This window comes from Thermobia domestica, chromosome 10 (genome assembly GCF_964235325.1).
Source record: "Thermobia domestica chromosome 10, izTheDome1.hap1.1, whole genome shotgun sequence".
Lineage (NCBI taxonomy): Eukaryota > Metazoa > Arthropoda > Insecta > Zygentoma > Lepismatidae > Thermobia > Thermobia domestica.
In genome coordinates this window covers 191,404,070-191,431,147 of record NC_137463.1, presented here as the reverse complement: position 1 = coordinate 191,431,147, position 27,078 = coordinate 191,404,070, and the positions used below count along the sequence as shown (strand labels likewise).

The 27,078-nt window shown below is 34.5% G+C and overlaps 1 protein-coding gene across 2 annotated transcripts in view; it reads right to left on the bottom strand.

Moving 5' to 3' along the window:
• Window positions 1-2,246: 2,246 nt before the first annotated feature.
• Window positions 2,247-27,078, bottom strand: part of LOC145662901 (uncharacterized) — a 339,187-nt gene continuing 314,355 nt past the window's right edge. For both annotated transcript variants that reach the window (XR_014127118.1, XM_081728901.1), the window contains exon 2: window positions 2,247-2,419. Coding sequence is in view for 1 of the 2 variants with exons in the window: in XM_081728901.1 (XP_081585027.1) it covers window positions 2,369-2,419 (51 nt within the window). In the remaining variant the exon portion in view is untranslated. The remainder of the gene's footprint in view (window positions 2,420-27,078) is intronic.

Sequence of the window (27,078 nt, the reverse complement as noted above, 5' to 3'; positions counted from 1 at the left end):
TAACCAGCCAACCAAAATGTCCTGTTTGGAACCTTTTAGAATATTCAACGCATATCGCCAAATCTATATAATAATAACTGTTAATATATTGCTGAGAAATTTATAAACCATTAATGAAAAATAGAAAGCGTGTCCCCCATCAAGAGTTCGAACCCGGAACCAAGTAACTAATTCACACTCCTACATCTTCCCACTCAACCATAATTGTCGGCTGCTTTTGTTACCGCTAATATTCTCTTTTTTTATTTATTTTTTTTTCATCTGCCGAATGTTCATTTATTACCCTTTCCCGACAACACAACAAGCATCCGTGGCTGTATTGTTTACTGTCATGTAACAATAACAATGCAACAACATGAAAATTTCTCACAAAGTGTCATCAATTTTAAAGTTTACAATAGATCACCCATCCTGCGTGGGATTTATTTAGTCTTTTATATTCTTTTTTCCCTCTCCTTTCCTTCCCAGTACTGTAACCCACACATACACACCCACCCACCGAAACACACACATATATATACATGCATTTGAAGGTCAAAAACCCAATTGAGGATACACTTTCGCAATATCCTTTTTACTTCCGACACTACAATTTCCCGACCGTTCACTTTCCCCTTCGGGACCAGCCGCATTTGACGAGTTGGTTAATTTGACTAATCAACGGTGTAACTGCACTAATAAGAGGGGAAGAGTTTGAATGTGTATGCGAACCATAAGAGGGAAAGATCACAAGAGGACTTCAAAAAGCTACTTAAAAAAATTAATGGTAGTGCGTTGACACAGCAAATTGTTTATACTATTTAATTTGTGAATGAAGTCTGAATCGTAAAACATACAGAAAAGAAGTTAAAAGTAGGCACCAGGACATAAATCTATTTGGTTCCTGATGATATGTATTTGGCATCAGCTCTATACATACATTATTCACATTCATATTTATTTATGTATTTACTTAATTTACTGTATACAGGATGTTCCAGGGAATAAATATTCAAATTTCATTAAAAGTTTCAAATAGAATATTTAGTTACTTATTAAGAATTTTATGGACTAAGTATTATTTTACATCAATGGTTCTCAACTGATACATCGCGACACACTGGTGTGTCACGCAGTCCCTTAAGGTGTGTCGCGAAGTTTCAGAATTTAAAAATCATGAAGAATTTAATAATAATAAGTTCAAATTGAGACAGACTGTACCAGTTAACATCTACAGTGGTAGCAATAATGCTCAGTGCAATATAGAGTCATTATAAAAACTACTTGGTTTTACTATTGTAATAGATATTATTATTATTATTATTATTATTATTATTATTATTAATAATAATAATAATAATAATAATAATAATAATAATAATATTATCAAACAAGTGTGTCGCGATGTCTTGGAGGTTCAATAAAGTGTGTGGTCATTCAAAAAAGGTTGAGAACCACTGTTCTACACTATAAAAGGCATAAATTTTGCTCGAACTTTTGAGTTGTATTTTTCCAGCTTTGATGGCGCTACGCAGAATGGTGCACGGAAAATTTCATCTAGTTAGGAGTTGAAACTTCCAACTTCACATCTCACCAGTATATGCGCGATTTTTAAATTCATATTTTAGTATGAAATTTACATTTTTCTATAACACCTTGTAGAAGGAGAGGTTAAAGCCTGATAATTTTCCTTGCGTATATAACTGGCTAGCATTGGCACCCGAAGGTAATTTTCTACGGAGAGGGGATCTCCCTGGTTGCTATATTACGTTTGGTATTTTTTTTAATTTGAATTAAGAAAATCTTAAGAAATTTAAGTTGTTTTCGTGAGCCAGAGAAGGTGGGGCCCCCTCCCTTTGGGTGCCCATGTGGCTACGCATATGAGTTTTTCTTTTTTCCCCTTTTCTTTTTCTATTATTTATTTTCTTGGTTTCCTCTTTACATGTGTCTGTGAGATAGTTGAAGCACAGGTACCCTAATAGAGCAGAGAATCCATTTAATATTACATTATGTTAGATTTTATTCACCAAAATGCCACCGTATCTAACGACTTGCATTTTTCTTTCACATCGAATGACCGATTTTCTTTGATTCTTGAATTTTTTTCAGGATTTTCTCTTCAGAATGCAGTAACTATTTTTTTTTTGTTTTATAATGAAAACAAAGGTGGAACGTATTGTTATCTCTCCTCTAAAACTGAAATATTAAAAAGAGTCCAACATTTCTCAGGCAAAAAAAAGATACGAAACAAACTTTTTTTTTTGTTCTATTGTAGGAGATACAGAATGTTTCTTTTACACATTACTAAACACACTTCGAAAACATTATAAATGTGACATGTATATATTTTCTATTGAAGTGTTACAATGTATTACACACTTTACACAGTTCATCTACTCACGTCAGCACTTGTATCTATCCACGGTGATTTAAAACTTACCTGGAAAGAAAAAAAAATTAATTAGTTACTGTTGCAACTATGAATTACGAAAGTTATAAAAAATAAAACTTGTTACAACTGCAAACAACATAATGAACATGAACATATAATGAACTGCAAACATGATTATTTCAATTCTTATATCGTAATTGTCTTTAAAAGAAAAGAAGAAGAAGAAGAGGAATTAGAAGAATGTTTTACTCATGGTATTCTTTCATGGTTCACAATCTTCTTTTAACAGAACTGTTCCTGTTGCATACCAAAAGCAATATAATATATCAGTTTATCTATTATGTAGCAAGCCTTAATTGAAATAATGAAATTCTATGGGTATAATTAGTAAAGTTTAATTCATAATAAGGTCTAAGTTATATATCAAACAGAAAGTGCATTACGCGTAAATGACAATGCAAAATACCACCGTTATATAAGTATATTGAGGGAAATTCAACACAAGGAAATATAACGCAACGATGAATTCAGGGAAGGCTGCATTTTGCATTTATCCTGCATATGGCATAATTAATTTTAAGCGAAGAAGAAATAATAATAATAATAATAATAATAATAATAAAAGATCCTTTTTATAACTTGATTTCAGTCGATGTTGGTCTGACATATGAACTTTTTGAACAACGAGTAAATTAATTTATGCATAAAATCAAGCACTTATACCTCAAAGGTTACACACTATAAAATATAGATAAATTTCCACTTATTGATGGGAAAATTGACACATTTAAATGTTTAAAACGATTATTTTTATGGAAAATTTTATTATTATTTTGTGCAGCCAATTTATCATTTCAAGATTGGGTTGGATTGATTTCACTTTTAACCTCTCTTTGAACTGTATGAGATGGAATCTACTGTTTACATTGGATTTGTAATCATTCCTCGGATTTGAACCAGAGGCTAGTAGCCTCTACGGGAACCAAACCCGAGACCATTTGCATAGAACTCACACATGTTAGCTACTCGGTCACAAGAAAGAAAGAAAGAAAGAAAGAAAAACCTATTCATTATATACGAGGTCGAGTGGTACTGTAGATTTTCTCATATTTGACTCTGAACTTCAACAAAGATGTAAGTTTTAGCAAATGTTTGAGAAATGATGTGGACGAATATTTACTTTTACTGCAGACTGTACATGGTTAAGTAGGTCTACTAGATAATGTTGTACAGGGTTAATTTTGTAAGGAGAAATGTATATAACCATTAATAAGTAGGTTTACGTTATGATCAGTAGAGTGAGTAAGAGATCAATAGAGTAAATGTGTCTCTTAGGCTCAGTACAGTAGGCACTCTTTAATCCGGCGTTCTACGTTTGCAACATTCTTTAATCTGACACCGATCGAGTCGCACATGTTTATTATATTATTATTATTCCAATAAAAGCCACAAGTCTAGAGAACTTTAAAAAATATGTTCAATTAGTAACGAATTTTACAAGAGATCCAAATCACGAAAGCAACGTAATACCAGAGATTTGTTTTTATATAATAACACTCTATGCTTTTTCTCTTATTTTCCTTTCTTCCCATAGAGCAGCTTATTATAACTTCTTTTGAATATCATTGTACTGTATTAATTATTCTTTTGCAGTGAGTTTGTATTAATACAAGAATATTTAATTAAATAAATAGTCAATGTTTTGTTCTCTATTGAATTATATGGGGGACGTGGTGGCTCAGTGGTAGAGCGCTTACCTCTGGTTCGACCCCCGGCCAAGTAAGTTTGTGGTTAACAACGTTGTGTCCATGTGTTTTCTCGGGGCACTTACTCCCTTTTTCTCTGACATTTTCATTCCCCTAATTCTTTCATCATCATTTCACTTGCCCTAATCATCTGTCTCCCTTAGAATATAGGGCATAATGGTGATACGCTTAACTAAAAGATTTAATTTCTGTTGAACTACAAATTAATAGAATATTTTAAACCCCGCAGTTGCTATAACGACAAAATACTTTGTAGGATATTTACATCGTCTGCACACATTCAGAATGTGCGTAAATTGTAAACATATAAAATTCAATTTTAATGGTTTATATTTTATCTACAGTGACTTATCTTTTGTATTCCCGTTAAAACTATATTGGCGTTCGATAATCTGGCAGCTAGCGCTTCCGAAAGTGCAGCATTAAAGAACGCTTAGTATATCATGAAGATAAAACAGCACGAACAAAACAATGTTTTATTAAAATTGTCTATAACAAAAGATCGGTTGAGTACCCAAGATTTTAAGGTCACTTTTCAGCACCGAGGTTGTTTGAGCCATGAGCCTAAAGCTTAACATGAGATCTAAACTACATGAGCTTCCAAAGGGAATCAAATCCCAGCTCTTCCATGCCGTACGCTCACCTATAGCCAAGAATGCTTTTATAATAACAGAGAATAACAGAGTAGGAGAGAGCTGTCCTTGGTGAGCATGGTGGTTCAGTGGCACAGTGTTCACTTCTAGTGCGAGCGATCCCTAGCTCAATCTCAGTTTATGGGAGTTTGTGGTAGACAATATTGTATCTTTTTTTTTTTAAAGAAATGTCCCGCTTCTCCCTGTTGTAAACTCGAAATAAGCCACTAATATCTAACACAATAAAAATCTACCATCACAGTTTCCAATTATCTCGTTAAAACTTCTCTTTTATTTATGTAGTTCTCTTAATAAAGATTCCACACAGGATTTAACAATATTGAACCTAAATTTGTTCCTCTAGTCCAGAATTTCTCAAGCATCCACACAGGATAAGAGTCGAGTACAATTTGATCAAACTATAACTGTCATGAACTACACTAAAAATCTCAACATTTGAACAGACTAATTACTCCTGCTTCTGCACAAGCATACGACAACTTTCATCGCACTTTGCGCCAGAGCTTCATCGTGGCTAAGGGGTTAGCGTACGCGCCCTTGGCATGGGTCTTCAGGTTGATTCCTGGCGGGAGCTCATGTAGTTTGGATTCCACGTTAAGCTGTACGTCCACGTTTCATATAACCTCCTCTTGAAAGGGACGCTAAACTCACAATTGAACTTGAAGTATTTTCAGCCAACTCAACACATTCTATCTCTAACACTCCCCACATTCACCTTCTTCCAATTTTTTTTTTTTTTTTTTTTCATAATAATTTACATTCATTAACCAGCCGTCTCCTTTACCCTACAGTGCATAACCACGGGATGCTACATTAAAGAAGTCGTTTCAGTTTAAGAAAGCGAAGAGCATACTTATAACCAAAATACTCATACAATCTGTAGGAAATTAATATCTCTTATTGTTATTAAGGGTAGTGACGCTTAATTGCTGCATACAGAGTGAACCAAATGAACCCACTTTATCCAAGCCTATCTGACATAAAGCTGCATCAATTTTTATAATAGGAATTAATCTACATCAAGTAACAAGATCCACCACATTACTATAACGTCTAAGTTGTGTACATCGAATCAAGAGCACGTAATACGTGACCTTCATAGTTAATGATAAGACCCTCTTACCTCAGTGAAAGTGATCTTCAGGAGGGTCTTGGGGATGAGGTGAATAAGATGAAATTCCAAACCCTTTATCATCAATATACATGTATTATTCCACACGGCAAAGGACGTTCTCAGACTGTCAACTATTATCTCGTCTTCGTGCACACGACCCGAAGGTTAGAACATGATAGAAGAAGGACAACAATAAGGAGACAGGTTAGTAGGGGATGGTGACAAAGGAGAGTAAACTAAAAGGGGAAAAAAAATCGTACGGAACTAAGAAGAACCATCTACTTACCCTTCGGCAACGAACAGGAGAGGGGATGAACCTACTACAAAGATATCTATAGCTGCCTTATTATTATTTTTTTCTCTCTTTTTAGTCTTTGAACTGGATGTTATTCTATGCGAAAGACGAATATCAGGGCATCACCCCTTTTCCATTTTATTCTTCCATTGAAAGAGATTTTTCACTTTTCATTTCAAATGATTCAGTCCAAATTAGGGTTTCCAACTCTCTTCTCTTTAGAAGACATTATGACACTAAAATTATACTTTAATTCACGTCAGAAAGAAAGAGTTTAGTTCTCCTTGGCCACTGATGCTCACTATAACATTAGAATTCCGATTTTATTCACCATATTTTAAACACAATTCAGGCATCTCTCTTATCATGTTCAACTTCTTTAAGATTAATTGGTCATAACTAGAGGTGATCAGACTAACGAGGTACAACTTCAACTTTACTCGTCGCCTTCAATATTACTACTGAGAGTTCAGAATCAAGAAATCGATTCTGGTTTGAGGATAGGAAATCAAAAAGTGTCTTAGGTTGACGCATCATTAGGTGATCTGAAGGCAATTAAAAATAAGATTGAATAAAATTGATAAGTGTTTTCAATCAGAATTAGGGATTTTTGTTCTCAATACCTTGTGAAAACTTTTTTAAGTCTTAGGTGAACGATTAGGTTTATACGATTTGTAGATGATACGGCTCTTGCAGAGGAATTTAAAACTTGATGAAAAGTAGTGGAAAATATGAAATGAAAATAAACATTAGAAAACAACAAAGCAAAAAGCAATTGTGGTTAAAACGAAGGATCTGCATCAATTGTAGAAATAAGGAGGAGAAAGCGGAACAGGTGCCCCGCTTATGGCACCTAAGTTAGGTAGTATTACTATGCTAAGAGACAACGTTTATGACGTTTTTAAGCGGCACTCCGATTACGATGTTAGCAAATCAGATGGCTGCAGTGTTGCCACGTCTTCGTACACATTTATGACAGTGTATGCATAAAAGAAGAGATTCGCCCCACCCGCTTCTGCTCAGCCACAGTAGTTTACTACACGACAACGTCGTGTTACAACAAGATATGAGATGATACTGAAAAATAAAATAAAAGATAGACATGATGAAAGGAGAGTTTAAGGAAAAGCGATTTAAAATGAATGAAAGCGTTAGATTTAAGTGTGGAGAATGGAGAAAATTAGCTTGCTAGAGCGTATTAACAGGAGTCAAGGATTAACCAAAACGAGAAGGCTGATTAGATAATCGTTTGAGAAGAAACTTTATTTTTGGGGAGATAAATAGAATATATGGTGGAACGTAAAAGGAAAGAGAGAGAGGGGATGAAAAGCTACAATTGGTGGTCGATACATAAACTAAAATTTGCAACAAGACAGAAAAGGTATGGTCAGTGTAAAGGCTGAATTATCTCCAATAGATGGCAGCATGTTATCCCTATATTTTCCATGTATTTTGTATGGAGTGGTGACAATTTTCAAAATAATTCAATCCAATTCAAGAGATCGATATTCAAACTTTGTCCCAATACAAATTGAATCATTAATCGGGGAATAATCAGTACAGCTTTTACTTATTTTGTTTTATTCATTGTTGAAAGACTGTTCAGGAACTTGTAACAATGGAGTTCCTTAACCATGAAAATACAAAAATACCAAAAAATCTGCACACATTATTCCCTGATTAAGGATTCAATTTATTTTGGGGAGAAAGTTTGAGTATTGATGTACAGAATTTGATTGAGTTATTTTGAATATTGTCACGCCTTGCAAAATATGTTGGAAAGACAGGGAAAAGCGTGATGTTATCTATTGGTAAATAGCGCTCATTTAAATTCAAATTAGCTGACGACTATAATGCATGGAAGCTTTTACATTTGCGGGAAGTGAACTGCGAATGATAGCAGAATATCTGCAATAAAGACCAACCCATGTGGGCACTGCAAATTAGTAAAGGTTCCTCAACGTTATGGTTCATATTAAGGTTGAAAGTACTGCTATAATGTTTAGTGATTTGAGCTGGTGGACTCAAATTGGGAAACTAGAAGGTGGTGATGGGACTGAGATTGTATAAGGTTAGAGGGTTTCTAGGTGATATAAGATTGAGGTACTCGGACTGTATGTCGAAATCTTGAGAGATTTCAGTAGAGGTTGAATTCACTTTGCTCTTCATCCATTAACGATTTTCTTAATCCAAAAATACATATCGAGATAAATACAAGGTTTCATTAAATTCAGAGTAACTTCTTTCCTTTTTATGCCTACTTTTCCTGGCCGTTCTACCCGAAGAAGTGCTACCTTATCTACCTAGTGAAGCTAGTAGGACCACAAAGCCAGTAAAACAGGGTAGAGTTGGCCAGTTTCTTCTCCTGTACATAAAAACTTGAAATTAAAAATATGAAATGGAGAAATATGTTGAGAATAGGTATTGTGGATGCAAGGATTGAGCAGCCCTCCTTGCTGGTATATTGGCTGATCCACACGCTCTCGCAGCATGGAATAAATTCACGATGGAACATCACTGAACGCATTAGCAGTTCAGATTCGAACTTAAACTGTATAGATAAACAAAAAGGACTAATCAATCAGATTTTCATTACCCATATAGCAATTTAAACACAAAACTTCATGGAGCCCATTCCCCCTGGTATAGTTGCTAGAGTATACGCCTTTAGTGCATGTGGTTAAAGTTTTGATTCCCGCAAGAAGAGCACTGAACGCATTACGGTGATTGAAATCCACGTTAAACTGTAGGTCCAAGTCTCATGTTGGTCCGATGCTGAAAAGAGATGCTAAATTTTGACAAATAAAAATCGAAATAAAATTTTTATCTGATCTAAGGTTATTTTGGCTTCTTAAGGAAACCACATTCTTGTTGCTTTCTGCAAAAGCTACAATAAATAATTCAAATCACTGCTCCTAGCTTTACTTTTTACCTAAAACTTTTAAACCTAAATTTGATATTTTACTGTCGATAGATGGCAACCCTATGTTTTTTCTGAGACCTATCATCCTGGATTTGACGGCAGGTGAAAAAAAAGAGAGAGAGAGACTGTTGTACCCTAAAGAAGAAGAAGAAAAAGCATTTCGACACGCCCAAAATCCAAGACAAGAACTTTAATTGTGTATAAATTCGTTTCCCTTTATTCAGCCATCAGAAGAAGGACCCCGAAAAAGAAAAGAAAGAAAAATAGATGAGGTAAGATGCAACAAGAGAAAAAAAAATCAGTGACTGAAGAACAGAAAGATGGCTGATGGCTGCGACTGAGGATATTAAATATTGTTCTTAAGTTACTCTATTTTTTGTGGAAGCTCTAGCTCCATTGTTATGTTTCTTTCTTATTTGCATTTCTCGAACTGTTTAGTTATAAATATTATGATACTTTTTTTTTTAAAGTAAAATTACAATACGTAAACTTTCGATATTCTCCAACGAAAATCTAACAGTATTAGCTTGCATTCAAGGGCGCCGATGCTGGGGGTTTGGGGGGACCCGAGCCCCCCAAAACTCATGTGGGTCCCCCGCATTGTATTTATAAATATACAATATTTGGCATAATTTGAAATCAGTTTCTCTTAAAATCCTCATACATGCCTTCTGCAACCAAACACACATCTGAATGGGCCCCCCTCAAAGTTACAGAGAAATCGGCGCCCATGCTTGTATTTGCATTCTACTGGTTACAAAGCTATCCTGTTTTGCTACTATTGATTGCAAGGGTAAAAGTGGATCTGGAAAATGTAAGGGTAAGCATGACGTCACGCCGTCTTCTGTCCCTATCTCTGTCCACTGTAATTTTTAGGAAATGAAAAGACGCCATAGATATTTTTTGGAAGTGGGGAAACGATGTCATCCAGCGTACCTCTCTCTTTGACCCCCCCTTCCCGATTGATTGCAAATTTTTATTTTTTATTTATTTATTTTACGAAATTGTAGTGTCGATTTTGCATCCATCAACATCTACTATTAAAGCTTCCATTATTACACATGAACTTATTAACAGTGCAAAGAAATAATGATATCCAATTCTTCTCTCTTGGTGCAGGATACTTTTTTTTTTTTTTTTGCTTCAAACTAAACTCTAAAATATCCAGTATCTCTTTATACTTATGCTAAAACTAGCATCAACTGGATACTTTATGCATATTTATATAGCCCAACAATGTATACATCTAAATTCTATCAACACTGTAATATCTCCTCCTATAAAGTTTAATGGAACTAAAAGGTTATCGTGATACTATAGGTAACGTATATTAATTATACTCTAATTATGTTTAGCGGGGGCGCGGGGGCTCAGCGTAAAGCGTTCACCTCCGGTGCCGGGGTTTCCTGGTTCGATCCCAGCTCGCGCCGTGTGGACTTTGTGGTGGAGAAACTCTGTGCTCGTGGGTTTTCCCGGTGTTCTCCTGTTTCCTCGCACTTTCTTCATTCTACCATTTAATTCATCTCTCATCATTACCGTCTCCTTTAGCCTAACCGGCAAAACCGTGGGACGTAAAACTTAAAGATTTCATTTCATTTCATTTCTAATTATGTTTAAGGATATAAAATCCTTTGCCCTTGATATAAAAAAATCAGTTTACGCTATAGGCTAAAAGCATAAATATAAGTTAAATAAGCTTGAAAGGGCACCCCGAAAAAGAAGTTTTCCACACTTTTTCTAGTACTCATTGATCCTAAAATTTTACTGTTATTATTAACATAACTCACTAACTCTATGACCTATGAAACTCGGAGGTTCAATGCCACGTTCACAAAAGTAGTCCACTGACTTCTATCCTTACCTACCAGTTTCTACTTTGTATTCCTATTTCTGCGAGGTCCATCTTAATTTGTCCTCCCATCTGCGCCTAGGTTTTCCTAATGGTCGTTTTCCAATTGAATCGTTGAGTTCGAAAACCGATCATCTCCATCGAAGCTAATTTGAGAAAAGTGACAAACAAAACTAAATTAGTCAATATGCATCTGATATATAGGGCTGTTTTCATTTTCGGACCGTAGAATTGTCATTTGTCTACTTTCCAAAAATGAAAATAACCCTATATGTCAGATACATATTGATTAATTTAGTTTTGTTTGTTACTCCTCTCAAATTAGCTTCGATGGAGATGACCGGTTTTCGAACTCAACGATTCAATTGAATTTCCAGTTAAAATAATGAAAGCATTCCTACTTTCTTCCACTCTGGTTACATGACCTGTCCACCTGAGCCTCCTAGATTTGATGACTCTAACAATGTTTGGTAAGTTCTATTGCTAAGTTGTCATTAGCATTCATCATAAAATCCCTTGAAAACTTGCTGGAAACGTTAAAAGGACAAAGTTAAACACGTGTTCAGATAGAGGGAAAAGGTAGTGAAAATTTGTGAAGGTTACATTGGATTCAATATCTGATTTCATATTTCATATATATATTAAATTTCTCTTCTATATCACAGTGCTGTAATTAGACGATTAGTTTACGAGAAAAGCGTGATACGAAAATAGAATATTCTTGTAAATAATACACTTAACTCCATAACATTACACTGGAAACATTATACCGAGGTAGCATAGCCTGTCTGAAAAAATAGGATATTGACAGTAGAATAATAGTCCCATTGCAGACAAGATTCTTTTACAAAACAGTATTCAGAATAAATTACCACATAAAGGCTTATAATATAGTCTGAATGAATGCAATTCAATTCTTCCCTTCGTTTGAAGCGAAAAAAGTTAATTTTTACCGGTGTGACTTCCCTCAAGAGACCCCACTGAATCTGAATAAATCCAATACAATAGCAATTATATTTCTTGATAAGAAATGTGTTATTTAGACTTAAACGCATATATACATACTGTATTTACCCTGAGAATTTACTTCTGTCTACATATATACGCGAAGAGTGTGTGTGAAAGTTGTCTTGTGAGTTGCTTCAGGTGCTGAATTTCCAAACTGAAAAGAATTTTTCTCTTTTTCTCATACATAGCTCTTTTACACACAGTATATATATATATATATATATATATATATATATAAACTTAACATGTTCTTTTGCTCTTATATTTTGTCGTGATATGTGGATGTAAAGGACTATTATTATATTAAATTATGATTTTTTTCCAACAAAATGCTATCGTTGCATGACAGCATGATGCCTCAAAAGCTACATATACTTATTTCTTAAATGTTTTTGTTTGTGTGTGCATAGATATGATCTTCATATGATATTTGAAAGTATGAGACAATTGTAAACTCTTTTGTTTAAATGAAAACCAAGAATTCTTAATCGTTCAATATTACATACAAACTAAATACAAAAACTGGTGTGTTCAACTGGACTTTGATAGAATAGTTCCTAGTATATCGAAGTATAAATTCTCAACAGTTTTAATATATATAAGTATGCTGGAAAGGGAAAACTGGATTCAAATTTCGCGACTGCTCATCTTCACTAGGTTTTTGAAGTTTCGCCCATAGTTCGATCAGAAGAATGCAAGAATTGTACCTTCATACATTGTTCTCGATTTGCTTCCTTCCGTCTCCATTGTTGAAGTTTCTACTGAAAGATATCCTAATAAATAAATTGGAGGCCGCGACATCTCAGTGGTAAAGCGTTTACCTCTAGTGTGTGGATCTCTGGTTCGACCCCAGCTTGTGACAAGTGGATGTTGTGGTGCGCGTGGGTTTTCTCGAGGCTCTCTCGTTTCCTCCCACTTTTCATCCCACCATTTTGTTCATTATCATCTTCACATTTCTTCTTAGCCCCGAGCATCATCACAGAACGTTAAAAAATTACTACTAAAATATAATACGTAAATTATCGATACATAATATTCTATTTTTATATAATTATCACTACACCTATTTTTTTATTATTGCAAGTTCATATACATACAAATACAGATAGGCCAAATTTGTTAAAATATTAAGTTTTTCAAACTGTTTCTTCAGTTCAACCTGTGATATATATCGCAAGAAATGTAATGTGCTATATAGTAATAATGCAAGAAAATGTGCAAGGTCAACCAAAAGTTAGCTAGGTACGTATCTCAGAAACATTCAGTAGGCTATCTACGTACAGTATTTAATGTTAGGTGGACCCAGCCTGTTGTCTATTGTTAGCAGACACACGGCTCTTCATCATACAGTACGCCTTTTGTGCACATGGTTCCTGGGTCGATTCCAGATAAGAAAGTATTGAACGAATTACGATGATTGGGGCACAACCTTAAGCTGTACATCCACGTCTCATATACTGTAGTCTCGGTGCAGAAAAGAGACATTAAATTTAAAAATATAAAGAAACAAACAAAATCTGAACTTTCGTACTACACACTCCCTCTTTCAGTATATCCTGTAACCAAAAATTATCAGGATATATATATATATATATATATATATATATATATATATATATATATATATATATATATATATATATATATATATATATATATATATATATATATGTGTGTGTGTGTGTGTGTGTGAAACAAAAGAAAAGATGGGTTCTCATTTACGTAGGAACATAATTTTGATTAACTCTAATTCAATGAAATAATAATATTAGAAAATTAGTTAAAAATCTTTGATCCAACTTGCTTTTTTGACGCGATACTACACAACCATACAGTTCAAAATAAATGAAACACTCTTGTCGTAAGTTAACATTACTCCCCACGATATTTTTACTAAAAAATTAGTAAATCTTGCCACAAAACGATTAGTAAAACATGCCATTTTTGATTAATATGTTAACACAATAATGACACAATCCCAATCAAACAGACAGATTATACTGTCTTCTTTCGTAAGTCTTACAAGCTCCTTAACTGTTTTAACGGGAAAATACTGTATAAAAGACTATAAATTTGTTCAAAGCATATTCAACCACTTTGTAAAATATAAAATGGTGAACTATTGAATTAGATTGGTTCATCTTTAGATACGACATGATTCATATAAACTTTTTCTTTCTTTCTTTCTTTCTTTTTTTTCTTTTTTTTTGGGGGGGGGGGCTAATAATGAAAGCAAAAGTTTAGTGTCTTAAATGATTCACTGGTAATTTGTTATTGTCTGTTCGAATTATCTTATGACACAAGTATCATCATCCAAACGTCTGATTCATTATAAGTAATAGTAATAATAATAATAATAATAATAATAATAATAATAATAATAATAATAATAATAATAATAATAATAATAATAATAATGAGAAGACCTTGAACCTTGAAAAAAGAAATTGCGTGCGAATATTTCTCCAAGAGAAAACTGAAAAGAACATATCGTGACCAGCAGCAAAGGAAAAAAAATCGCATTTTAGAAAGGAAAGGAATGATGGAGTCCTTTTTTATAGGGAAAGAAACATGCAGAAGCATTTTAACGAAAACTATTTTCAGTTGTCATGAGTAGCAAAAGAAGAATTCTTCCCAACTGGTACCAAACAACCAAGCCACCAGCAGCATGTCGGTACATACTGTACAGTTCAAGGTAGCACTCTTATAGAATCATATTATATTCCTTCCGTCTATCCTCTCCTCTCCTCACTTCCGAAATGTTCTGTTCTCGTCTTTGAGCTTTCCAGTAGTGAAAGAAACAGATGGGAATATGAAGAGACTAATATCAGAACATGATATACTTCCTCCCTCCCCGACCTTTACACTTCGTTTTTCTTCAGACAAATCAAAGTGCATTGCCTTTAAAATTCCCAAACTCTTTTGCTTCTCTCTCTCTCTGGTGAGAAATATCTTCCAATAGAAACAACGTTCTGATTCAGTGAAATTGACAAAAGTAGACATTTTATTATTTAATCATGATTGAAAAGCGTCACATGGAATAATAATAATAATAATAATAATAATAATAATAATAATAATAATAATAATAATAATAATAATAATAATAATAATAATAATGTAGTCAACATGGAGAAAAATTATTGCTCCTCTTGAGTAGTTCGCGCACGTACCTTTAGTGCTAGTGGTCCTGGGTTCGATTGATTTATTGGTCTCAGCAGTATATTGTGTGGTAATTAAAACGATTTCCTGAACAGAAAAAATAGGCTTTGGGGCAAGAAGGTCAGGAGAGAGTTAAAGTGCTGACCACGGATTATTTCATTGAATTTAGGCCAATTTTCATTATTATTATTATTATTATTATTATTATTATTATTATTATTATTATTATTATTATTATTATTATTATTATTATTAGCAGTAGTAGTTATTGTTGTATCGCATTTGTGTCCTGTTTTCAATTTCCTGACTGTTTCTGTTTATGGTAGCATAGCTTAACTTGAGCACATAAGATTAGGACGTATAATAATAATAATAATAATAATAATAATAATAATAATAATAATAATAATAAGAAGAAGAAGAAGAAGAAGAAGAAGAAGTTGGGGAAAACCTGAATTAGCTAGGTTAGAGTCGGCCTAAAGCCAATTTGAACATAGTCTACCTTTTTTCCATCGAGATCTAATAATATCTGTGGCTGTGAACTATTAGTTACGCGTTGCGCGTCTGTATCAATAAAGACTTCTCAAAAAATAGAGCCCTCACCAAAAGCAGATACAGTAATCGACAAAAATTCTTTCCGATTGGTAAAATTTATTTTGGGAATAATGGTGGAATGTACAGAAAATTACATTCTTTTTAATTTAGTGAAAACTGTACTGAAATTATATTTCCATTCTGAAGCTATTCACGAAAGTACAAACAGTCCTAAGCTCGAGAACAGGAATAACATAGGAACAGGGGCAGCCAAATTGTTTATCGTTGTAGTTATTGCAATTACAGTTTATGTTTGCAGTATAGTTGGGGACATATAGTTAATTTATAAGAACATTCTTTCGGCTCTACGTTTTTTTTTTTTTTTTTTTTTAATATTATGTTGTCATAGTACGAAAAGGGAAGTGACGGAAAATTAGAAGATTTTCGATAATCTCCTCCTAATCGAGGAAAGGTGGAAAAAATGAAGTGGTCTAGAAAAAGTATCGTATTACTGATATTTGAATCTTTCGGGACAGTTTTCTAGTTCTTAGCCAATCTAACAGGTGGCGTACAACGTGAAGGCACTCAAGCTTTTAAAAATCCAATAAAAAACTCTGTAACACACAAAGATTTCATCGAAAAGGTCATCTCGGTTGAGCACGTAGGATCATCTAGGGTCATGTCGCAAAACTTTTCGGAGGAGTGACCCAATTCCAGCAATGTTGTAATTACTGTTAAAGGGCGTTGGGATTTCTTTTTCAATATATGAAAAACGAAAAAAAAAAAATCCACATAATTTTGAAAGTCTTGTGCTGAGTAAGGGGCAATAGTGAAGGGCTGCTATTGCCAAGGGAGGGGGATTAAAGGCTCTCCTACTCTTCTCCCACGCTAGGAGGAAAAATGTCTGCAACTTTCATTTCAGGTTCTTACAGTTTCTCTTTGGCAAAAGATGCTGTCTGGGTGTCGAAAAACGTTTCTTTTTTGTTTTAATCTTTCTTCTATTAGCGCATCAATGAAATTTCTTTAGCTGCGAGTGAATGGTAGGTGGGGTGGGATGCGACAGAGGCAATGTCTCGTCTCTTGTGCAAGAGAATCTGTCCGCTCCAGTTATGTGAAGGCGAGACCTATGCAACGAGCAAGGGGAAACGAGAGAGAGAGAGAAAGAGAGAAAAGTAAAAGTTTAGTGGAGAATGCACAGGTGTTTGATGATACAGCGTTGCCAATCCTAACATAATTGCGTTAAATTTAGCATTATTTCACAACAAGCACTGCAGCGATTTAGTATGTTAACATAGTTGCTTTTTCTTGTTCATCGTAATAGCGACAGTTCAATGACCAAGGAATTTCTCGGTCAGAAAGAAAACAATCAATAAATAACTTCGTTAAAATTATTCGAACATTTTTCTGCTGTTTTTCGAAACTCCGGATATTTGATTTCATTATTCGAACAGTTAGTGAAATAATTATTGAAATTACAAATTTTAATCGATTAAGGAAAATTCGAAGTATTTATTATTCGAATATTCTCAGTACTAGTAAATACTAAATGAGTAATTTAAATTATTCCAGTGTGAAAAATGCATATATACTTACAAAAAAAAAAAAAAAAAAAAAAAAAAAAAGATCAATGTAACGTTTCGATATTACAGCAGCAGCACCATCAATTGCTTGTAAAACACGAGATCATATGCCTATATGGATAGTGTGTAAGCCTATGTACTATATACGCTACAATATTAGGTTTCATGTATTTTTAGATGCATTTTTGTGTTAGATGAAGATACTATTACAATATCGAAACGTTATATAATATTATTCTTGTTCGATAAAGGTACTGCTGTAATAACGAAATATTGCACTGCATAACGTTATTCTTGATTGATGAAGATACAGAAGTAGTATTGAAATATTCCATTGAATAATGCTATTCTTGGCTGATGAAGATACTCCTGTATTATCGAAACGTTTCTTTGTATGATGGATGCTATTCTTGTGTCTGATGAAGATATTGCTATAGTATCGAAACATTTCAATGTATGTTTTTTCTTCTTAAATGTATGTTGTTCACAATTTACATCACTTTAAAATAATATATTCAAAAGATCAAATAGTGGTTTATTAATTTGTTCACGTATCCATGAGATCCAATAGATATGTATAAGATATCTTAACTATTCTACGCATTAGTTAGTCACTGGTATAAAGGTAACAAAGAAAGTTCTGTCGCTTTTTCACCCAACACCTTCGAACATCGATATGTCACCTAAGACGTACCTGGAAGATCAAAAATAGTCCCCATCGGCATCGATGACCTTCTGCCAACGTTCTGAAAAGCCATGGATTCCATCGCGGTAGAACTTGGTGGGCTGTAAAGCGAAGATGGTAGAAAGTGCATTTTGCACCTCTACTAAGGATTTGAACTGGTTACTCCCCCTCCGGTTTTCCGTAAACGCCCCATCACATCTCTGCGAACGGACCTATTAAACGTTAAAAATTGGATCTCACCCAGTTTTTCCATAGTTTAGAATTGCCCCTGGACGTGAGACAGTTTTATGAGGCCTGTCGAGGAGATTAAAGCAGATAGTTCTGGGGTCGTTAAACTATACTCATTCTAACCCTATGTACCAGAGATGAGAGATCTATTTCCTGTAGCTATGATCTCTGTTTCCCATTTTGTAGACAAGTAAATGAAACCCGTAACACAGATTATGAGACTATTTTTCATAAAACACTAACTGCAGAATTCGAATCGAAAGCGATAAGATGTAAAAGCAAAAACGTCTCCACGAAAACTACGTTTCCTATAAATCCATAAACGAAATGATCCATCTTGTTTGAAGAAGTTATTATTTTACTCTTGCTTCTATACGGTAATCCAAAACGTGGATATCGTTATCATTGTCGGAATGCACGTTTCTCAAGTACATAAAAGAGCTCCCTCTTACGTAAGAGATTAGCGTACACTCCTTTGGTGTGAGAAACCCGGGTTCGATTACTGGCGGGAGATCATGTGTTGAGTTGAGTTGATTTTAGTTTAGCGTCCCTTTCAGCAGCGAGGCTATATGAGACGTGGACCTACTGATTAACGTGGAATCCGAACCACATGAGCTCCCGCCGGGAATCGAACCCGGGTCTCCCACGCCAAAGGCGCTTAGCCACGGAGGAGCTCAGGGAGATCATGTGGTTTGGATCCTACACGTTAAGCTGTAGGTCCACGTCTCATATAGCTTCGCTGCTGAAAGGGACGTTAAATTGAAAATCAAATTAAATCAAGCACACAGAAAAAGATCGTTATGTTATTTTCATCTAGTTTGGTGAAAATTGGATGAGCTCGGTACACTGCGTACGAAAAATCAAATTAAACACAAAAATAGTAATCAAGAACATGGCAAGTAATTGTACAGCCATTGGCAAAAGTGGAATGGTGCTAACTATAATTTATTTTCTTAGAAATTTTGAAATGAGTCGGTCAACTTTACTATTCCCTCCGAGATGAGAATATTCGAGATAAGATACGAGAAAAAACACAGCTCTTGCAATACAAACAGAAATACTTTCCAAGACGAAGTAGTGCCAAATCTCATTTCTTGAAAAATAGTTTGATGTACCACAGAGAAAATTACAGCTATTGTAAGTAGCTTACGTATATTCAACTACCAAGCAGGAGTAGGCTGGCGGTATCACACTTGCTTCCCAGTCGAGAGGTCACGGATTCAAACCTGTAATTATGAGTACTTCCACAGCTTTTACCTTAATTTCATTTGATGAGTGCTAGGGTGATATTTTAAAATTGACTTTCCAGCCTGTATATCAGTGTTTGTCAAAGAAATAAGTAGTATCTCCATTTCCTTGCGTTATTGGCAAACGAAATTGTAAACGCAGACATCCATTTTGCCTGGCGATTGTACAATCCTGCTACCGGTTTCGATATACGACCTTAAGACTCCCATTGAGCCATTTACACTTTATCAAACACAGTAACAACATGACACACTGCAATTCCCTCCCAAGTGCAACAAGGTAAGACTTGTTTCAAGATAAAAGAGAAATCCCATTCATTGATGCAAGAAGACAGTTTAATTGTGTTTGTAGGTGTTGACACAGCTATGTCAAGTGGTTTTTCATCACAGTGACGAAAAGTAGCCACAAGTGACTCGTTCTGCAAACGTTAAAAGAATCATTAATCGGCGAATCTGCAGTAGGCGACAACACACAGGACACACCCTGAGAGTTTCAAAAAGGACATGACAAGGACAAAGTAATTAGGAGAAAGCTGTTGCACGAATAGAAGAAAAGAAAGAAAGCATTACCACCTATTCCAGGAATACAAGAACGCAGTACACAAAGCTGTGGTTAGCACAAATTACGATTGTGGCTATTATCTCGGTATTTGGATAACCAGAGAAAATTATCTGTGAATAATATTCGCATAATGAGTTCCAGATTGCGAATCAGTCTTGCCGGAATTATCATTATTTTAAAACACGACTTTACTCAACATGTTCTCTCCGCTTGAATGAAATTAGCAATTAATTTGTCATTTGCTTCAACCAACTGCTACATTTTGCAAGCTTGTTTAATTACCTCCGATGGCAATGATTAATTCCGTCGCAGTCTTTATATGATAATCACATTAGAATTAAATTTGTAAGATTTCTTATGGAAATAGTACTTTTTTGTGTTTGATTTGGGTTTAATGTCCCTTTCAGCAGCAAGGATATATGAGACGTGCGTCTACAGCTTAACGTGGGATTCAAACTACATGAGCTCCTTCCGGGAATCGAATCACTAGTTTCGCTTCAATAGTACTAATGCGATTGACTAGCGAAGCTCAGTCCTATGACCTTGCTTCAAGCGTCTCCTTTTGTATCAGCCATACATAGACCAGTGGTTCTCAACCGATGTGTTGCGACGTGTGTCGCGAAATTTTAGAATTTAAAAATCATAAAGAATTTAATAATAATTAGTTAAAATCAAGACAGACTGTACCAGTCAACACCCTCAGTGCCAGCAATAATGCTCAGTGATACATAGAGTTATTATAAAAACTAATATGATTCACTATTATAATATAGTATTATTATTATTATTATTATTATTATTATTATTATTATTATTATTATTATTATTATTATTATTATTAGTAGTAGTAGTAGTAGTAGTAGTAGTAGTAGTAGTAGTAGTAGTAGTAGTAGTAGTAGTAGTAGTAGTAGTAATAGTAGTATTTATAATAAAAATACCAAACAAGTGTGTCGTGATGTAATGAACTTTCAGTAAGTGTGTTGTCAGTCAAAAAAAGGTTGAGAACTACTAACAGACCAGTTTCTCAACCTATGATACGCGTAACACTGGTAATACGCGAGCAGCTGTTGGTGGTACGTAATGACAGTAATCCTTTGGTGGTACGCCAATATAAAAGGTTGAGAACCCCTGATACAGACCATGTCCCTGTTGGAATCAAGAGGAAACATGATTTATTTCACACTCACACGCTTCATTTTGTTCACCTCAATAAGATTTATAGATTGGTATATGCCTCATCTTTGGACAAAATGTTTCGATTAAACGCTTATAATATATATTTTTTTTTCACAAAACAGGAAATATTCATACAATCCAAGGAATGAGTTTGGTAAGTATTGAGTTTCAATGTTTCATTTTTTTTTTTTTTTTTCGAACTCGGACAAGGTTACAAAAGCTTTCATCAACTTACAGATCAGCAATACAGCTCAGGAATGCCTAATGAATCTCATACATAGCACTACCTTATGTTTTCAATTTCCGATAAAGCACGTTGCACTTGATAGACTCTCAAAATGAACGTCTTTGGTTCTACGTTATCTTGAATTTCCATTTCTGGTAAAGCTAGTAACTTTTAAATATCGTCCCAGCCAGGGGTGTACGCAGCGGGTGGGTTATGGGGATCCGGATTGGCCCGAAATCTCGACTTTTCTGTAAATTTAGTCTGATTTCATGGGTGATTTTACAAATTTTAATATAATTTATCCGCATATTGAAGTTGGACCCGCCCCAAAAGCTTTGGACCTTTCCCGACAGGGCATACGCAGAGGTGGATCCTGATAATACAGAACCCCTGAAATTTTTCTATAAATTACTCTAATTTTAGGGGTAAGATTACAAATTTTAATATAATTTATCCTCATATTAAATTTGGATTCCCGGAAGTCTTTCAAACCCCTAAAATAATTTCCTACGTACGTTCTTGCCTCCCGAAATAAATTCCTCCGTATGTGCCTGGTTCCAAAATCGAGAAACAATTTGGGAACTGCTTAAATTAAGGAATGGCAATATTTGGATTATAAATAGTTCTACGCTCGTTAATATATTCAATTTGCACCGTGCTTACAAGGAGCTTCAGTTATGCGTAGTGAAAAGTGTATTTAAACAAATATGCAACAAAAAGAAAGAAAACGTTTTTTTGTGAGTGTTTGTGATACTGAACTCTGGCAGTTTAGTTCCTCATTCATTGTTATAAAATTCTTATTACGTCACAAAACATTCTTTTGTTTACATTTAAAACTGAGATGAGAATAAGATAACAATCTTTTTCTAACTACTTGAGAAACGTGCATTGCGTCAATGGTAACGAGATCCACTTTATAAATTACCATATAAAAGTAAAAGTGAAACAATAACAAATAAGTTTTCCGTCACCCTCAAACAAAAAAAGGGAACATTTCATTTATTTATTCGTATAAGCAACATAGTTTTCGTGGAAGCACTTTTGATTTAACATTCTAACGTTTTTGTTTCGAACTCTCATAATAAAAACAGTACAAGTATTTCTGCAATCTCAGTAACAAAGTGAAAAGAATTGATGAAAAATTAAAAGCCTTATAGTTTTAAGTTATATTTCATTTGTTCGTCTACAATGTACAGCCGAGACCATATAGCAACAGAAACACGTAAATCGCTCACGTCTGAAACGTAAGGTTATGAATACAAACCCTTATTTTAATCCTTGATAAGCTTCCATAATATTATGTAACATTCACGAACAGTTAGTTCTAAACTATGAAGCAGCTGCTTGCAATGAACTTAGGTCAAATTAAAGTGTTTATAGCCTATAAATACCAAATAGTCTAATAGCCTAATTTTGTCCAAACAACCTGTAAATACATCATTGATCGGAGTTTAGTAAATAAAAGAAATAATCATTAGAATTTTCCCACCAAATCATAATATTAAATCAAATTTTTAATCAGTATGAGAAACACCATGCACATACAGTTAGATACGCTCTGTGGGTGCAGCAAGTAGGATTGAATCTCCCAGCTCCATATCACAGGAGAATAGAATTTGGCGGAAAGTAGCTAATTTACTATTTCTAAGTAATTCTTGGGACTCAAAATATTTAGAGATGATGAGTCATCATTTTAACAAATTTATATTATTAATATCGCGACGAAATTCACACATACTGAGATATCACTATGATTAATGTATAAAACTCAAAGTTGATGAAAAAATAATTTATTCATGTTAAATATGAAGTTCTCACCTACATCTTTAGCTCCATAATTTATTTCCCCGCAAATCAACGGAATGCTTTTGTATACATTTGTTATATGGAGAAATATCTATTTATCGGGAAAGGAATGATTTTGAGGATGGAGGACTGTAAATTAATTAACGCGACTGCAATAATCTTGACTCATGACATGTGCGCTTGTTGATGGATTATTACGCGGTTCCCACAAGGGGGATGAATGTCATGATGCGACTCCATTACTAGTATTATTCAAAATATTTAACGAACATCCCATTCTTACTTGCAAAATTAATTATCAAATTCCCAATCTCTAATGTTATAATTGGTTAGTAAACTATTTACTGATTAACCATATCTGCTTTTGACATTTGACGGAAACTATCTAAAAATGATACCATTGATCAGAATGACTGAGGAAAGCAAACGTATCTTATGGGAATCCATTACTAAATATACTCGCATTGTGGATAATATCCGATCTAGGTATGGCTATTTTTACTCGTGATTTTTTCATGGGTATTCAAATTGATAATCTCCATTCGATTGTGCAGTTAAGTAAAGCTAATGACAGTTCAAAACAAAACGAAGACTAAGGCTGTTCACCATTGTTTCAGTTTTTTTTTCACGCTAATTCTACGCAAACAAGGTCACTGAGCGTACTGTTGCCGGTCTTGCCAAATATTTCAAGTAGTAGTTTATTTGTTATTTGGAAATCGTACGTTACAAACCATCTTGTCATATATTATGACAATTATAGAATTATGACGTACTAAATGGTCCAAGTGTGTCTTCAAAACTGCTGTCGCAATTGCCGAAGACTGCAACACACCACCTGCTGTTCAACTTTTAGACGCAGCCTTCCTTAATCGCTCAGTAAGAGAACAACATTTTGTTAATAACTCTGTACTACTAATGCTCATGGTTCAATTTATTTCTGAAACACTTAGAATAGATAAATTTTATTTGTAATATAGAAATTACCGTAATTCAACCTTGGCCTCGACAGAAAATGGAAAGTCTTTAAGAAAGGAAGGGAATTATTTCTTCCGATTAAAAAAAAAAAAAAAAAAGGTTCGATACCCTTTGTATGTGTGTACTGTTTTCCTCTAATACATAATTTAAAGAACACGCGACACAAAGATCCTTATCTATCCCGCCTCTTTGAGGCTTTCATATGTTTTTTTTTTCATTCTTCCCAGAGTTCTTCTTCACCCGGAGGAAGTTCTTGTTGAGCAGAAGTTTGGATTCCTTTAGCTACCTCGGTCAACGCACCTGGTCGTCTTCTTGAACTAGAGAGAGCATATGTGTAAGAAAGAACACACATCCATATGAGAGAGTTAGCATACACGCCCTTTCAGCCTCTGCAGAATCAAAGGACATTAAAAAAAAAAAAAAAATGGGTTGATGAATGGAGCAACGGAGCACAGGAAGAAATAGAGACTTACGCACATTGAAGCAAGGAGTTGAAAAAGAAATTAAAAATTAAATAATAGTAAAAAAAACGTAATAATAAAAGAGAATCGAAAGCTGTTCGTGTGAAGCAGTTACTTTCTCCTCACTTGCTGGTCCACATAAGAGCTAACCGCAGACAAGTTTTTTTTCCTATAATAGTATACACATGTACACTTTTCTCTGGTGTAAGTACAGATAGCTTAGCTAAATGTTCTTGTAGGAAACTCGTATCATGTGTTGGCGGGTCCCAAGCAAGTTGTAATAAGCCATTTTGGACAACATTATAGTAGCCCCTAGCTATTTTTGCTTTTTTTTTTTTTTTTTAAGCACCAAAAACTTTCTCCACTCGCAGTAAATTTTAACTTTCCATTTGTAAGATTCTCTCTTCACACTATCCTTTCTCCGACCTTTTCCATTATAACTATTCCGTTATTACAAAAGAACATTCTTCTAAATATTTATTTATCTATTTCATTAGAAAAAAAAAACAAAACAAAACAGAATGGATCTTTTAACATTGCAACACCTTCTGTGTATAATCTATTATTCAACACCCTTTTGTCAATTGGAATAACAATGGTGCTTATGACATCCACGAGCCTTTAGACTCCTGAATCTCACAACCACGCTATTATTTAAAGAGGCCACGTTCATTTATCTCCTCTCGTTTAATGAGTTCTACAACGTGGCTCTATTTACTATCACTTGTAAACGGATCTCCATATTAATAACGGAACGGTTACAGGTATGAAAGAGTACAATGTTTTTCTGAATAAGCAGAATGTTCATCCAATTTCTCAATATGCAAGAAGTCCATCCGTACTATGGAACGTAAGAGTTAAATACAAGGCCTGTTTTTCTTTTTTAGTTTCCTCACACTTATTTGTTTACCGGTTCCAGATAGCTGTTAATGATAAAAAACGATGAAGAATTTTTGGAAACAAGTCATCTAGAGACTATCTGTCATGCGGAAGCAAGGAAAAATTCCTGTTAGGATGGACAATTGCAGGATTCAAACTCAGAATCTCCTAATTACAAAGTGAGAATAATACTTGTGTAACAGTAATTTTGTTGCGATAGTACTTTTCTTCCCTTGACATCTTCCATATTCCAGCCAAATGATCCACTTCCTAATGGCAGTAGAGTAAACTAGCATCAGCATATATAATTTATTCATACTTTTGCGTATATTGTTCTCCGCTATTGTATGTTCCAGCCTAGTGTGGAACGTCTGAAGCAGCATTAACCAAGCTTGGTACACGTGTGAGTGTGTGACTTTTCATCCCAAGGAGTAGGCATGGGGGTAGGAAGGGGTTATGTTTAACAACAGCCCGTAACAGATTAGACAACACTCCGTAACTCACGACAATGTTGGTTGCCTATACAACGGGGGACAATACTTTAGTTGACAAGTGTATTCTGCGAGGAAAAATATTCAAACACTTCCCATAAATTTAATCTTTCCGCATGAAGAACGGACAGAGGCAATCCGACTAATTTTCTACTATATGATGTAGTATGTCTATCAAATGACAACAGCTCCTGGCACCTGACGATGCCCATGGTGCTTGCTTGACAACGTCTCATCCGGATTTATTACCAACTTATTGACGCATTACAGTAACTTCCTTTATACATTTCAACGAACACGAACACCTACTAACGGCGAACACTCCCAAGTTATCGCCACTTTCGACGGTTCGTATTAACAACTGTGCATAAAATCTTTTATACATTTCAACGAAAGCGAAACTACATATCGCACAATTCAAAAACGCAAATTATTTTTAACTTGAATCAGTTTTTGTGCAGATTACGAAATAAATAACATACGAAAATTTATTAAATTTCAGTGAGGGTTAATTTCGGTGAATGAGTAAACAATAAATGTTCCTCAGTAATAAATACAATGCTGAGCGGTCATTCCTCTGAACGACCTTGTTGCTGTTTTTCGAAATCAATTAGTACCTATGTACGAGATGTGTAGAGGAAGGCATATGTTACCACTTGTGGCGCCATCGCGGAATTGTAAGAGACTACGTTCTTCTACTGAAGTCGATGGTGACATGGTCTGTGTTTGGCCGATTGTATATACGACAAGAAATTGTGCCTCTTCGTAGCTGAGTAGCTAACACGCGTGGTCTCCGGTTCGATTCCTGGTAAGCTAACTTGTCTGAGAAACAGTAGACCCCGTCTCATATGGCGTAGGTGCTGAAAAGAGATTAAAGTGCAATCAACCAACAAAACAGAAGTTGAAGCACGAAAAACAATTTTAGAAAACATATTTTCTTTTTTAAAAAAGATAATAAACAAAACAAAAAAAGCATATTAAGAAGTAAAACAATAATTTTGTTTTGAAGAAATTTACTTCTTTTAATTAAACTAACTAAAAAGAAAAGCATGGAGAACGCTCTCATACCCACCAATTTATAAATTCT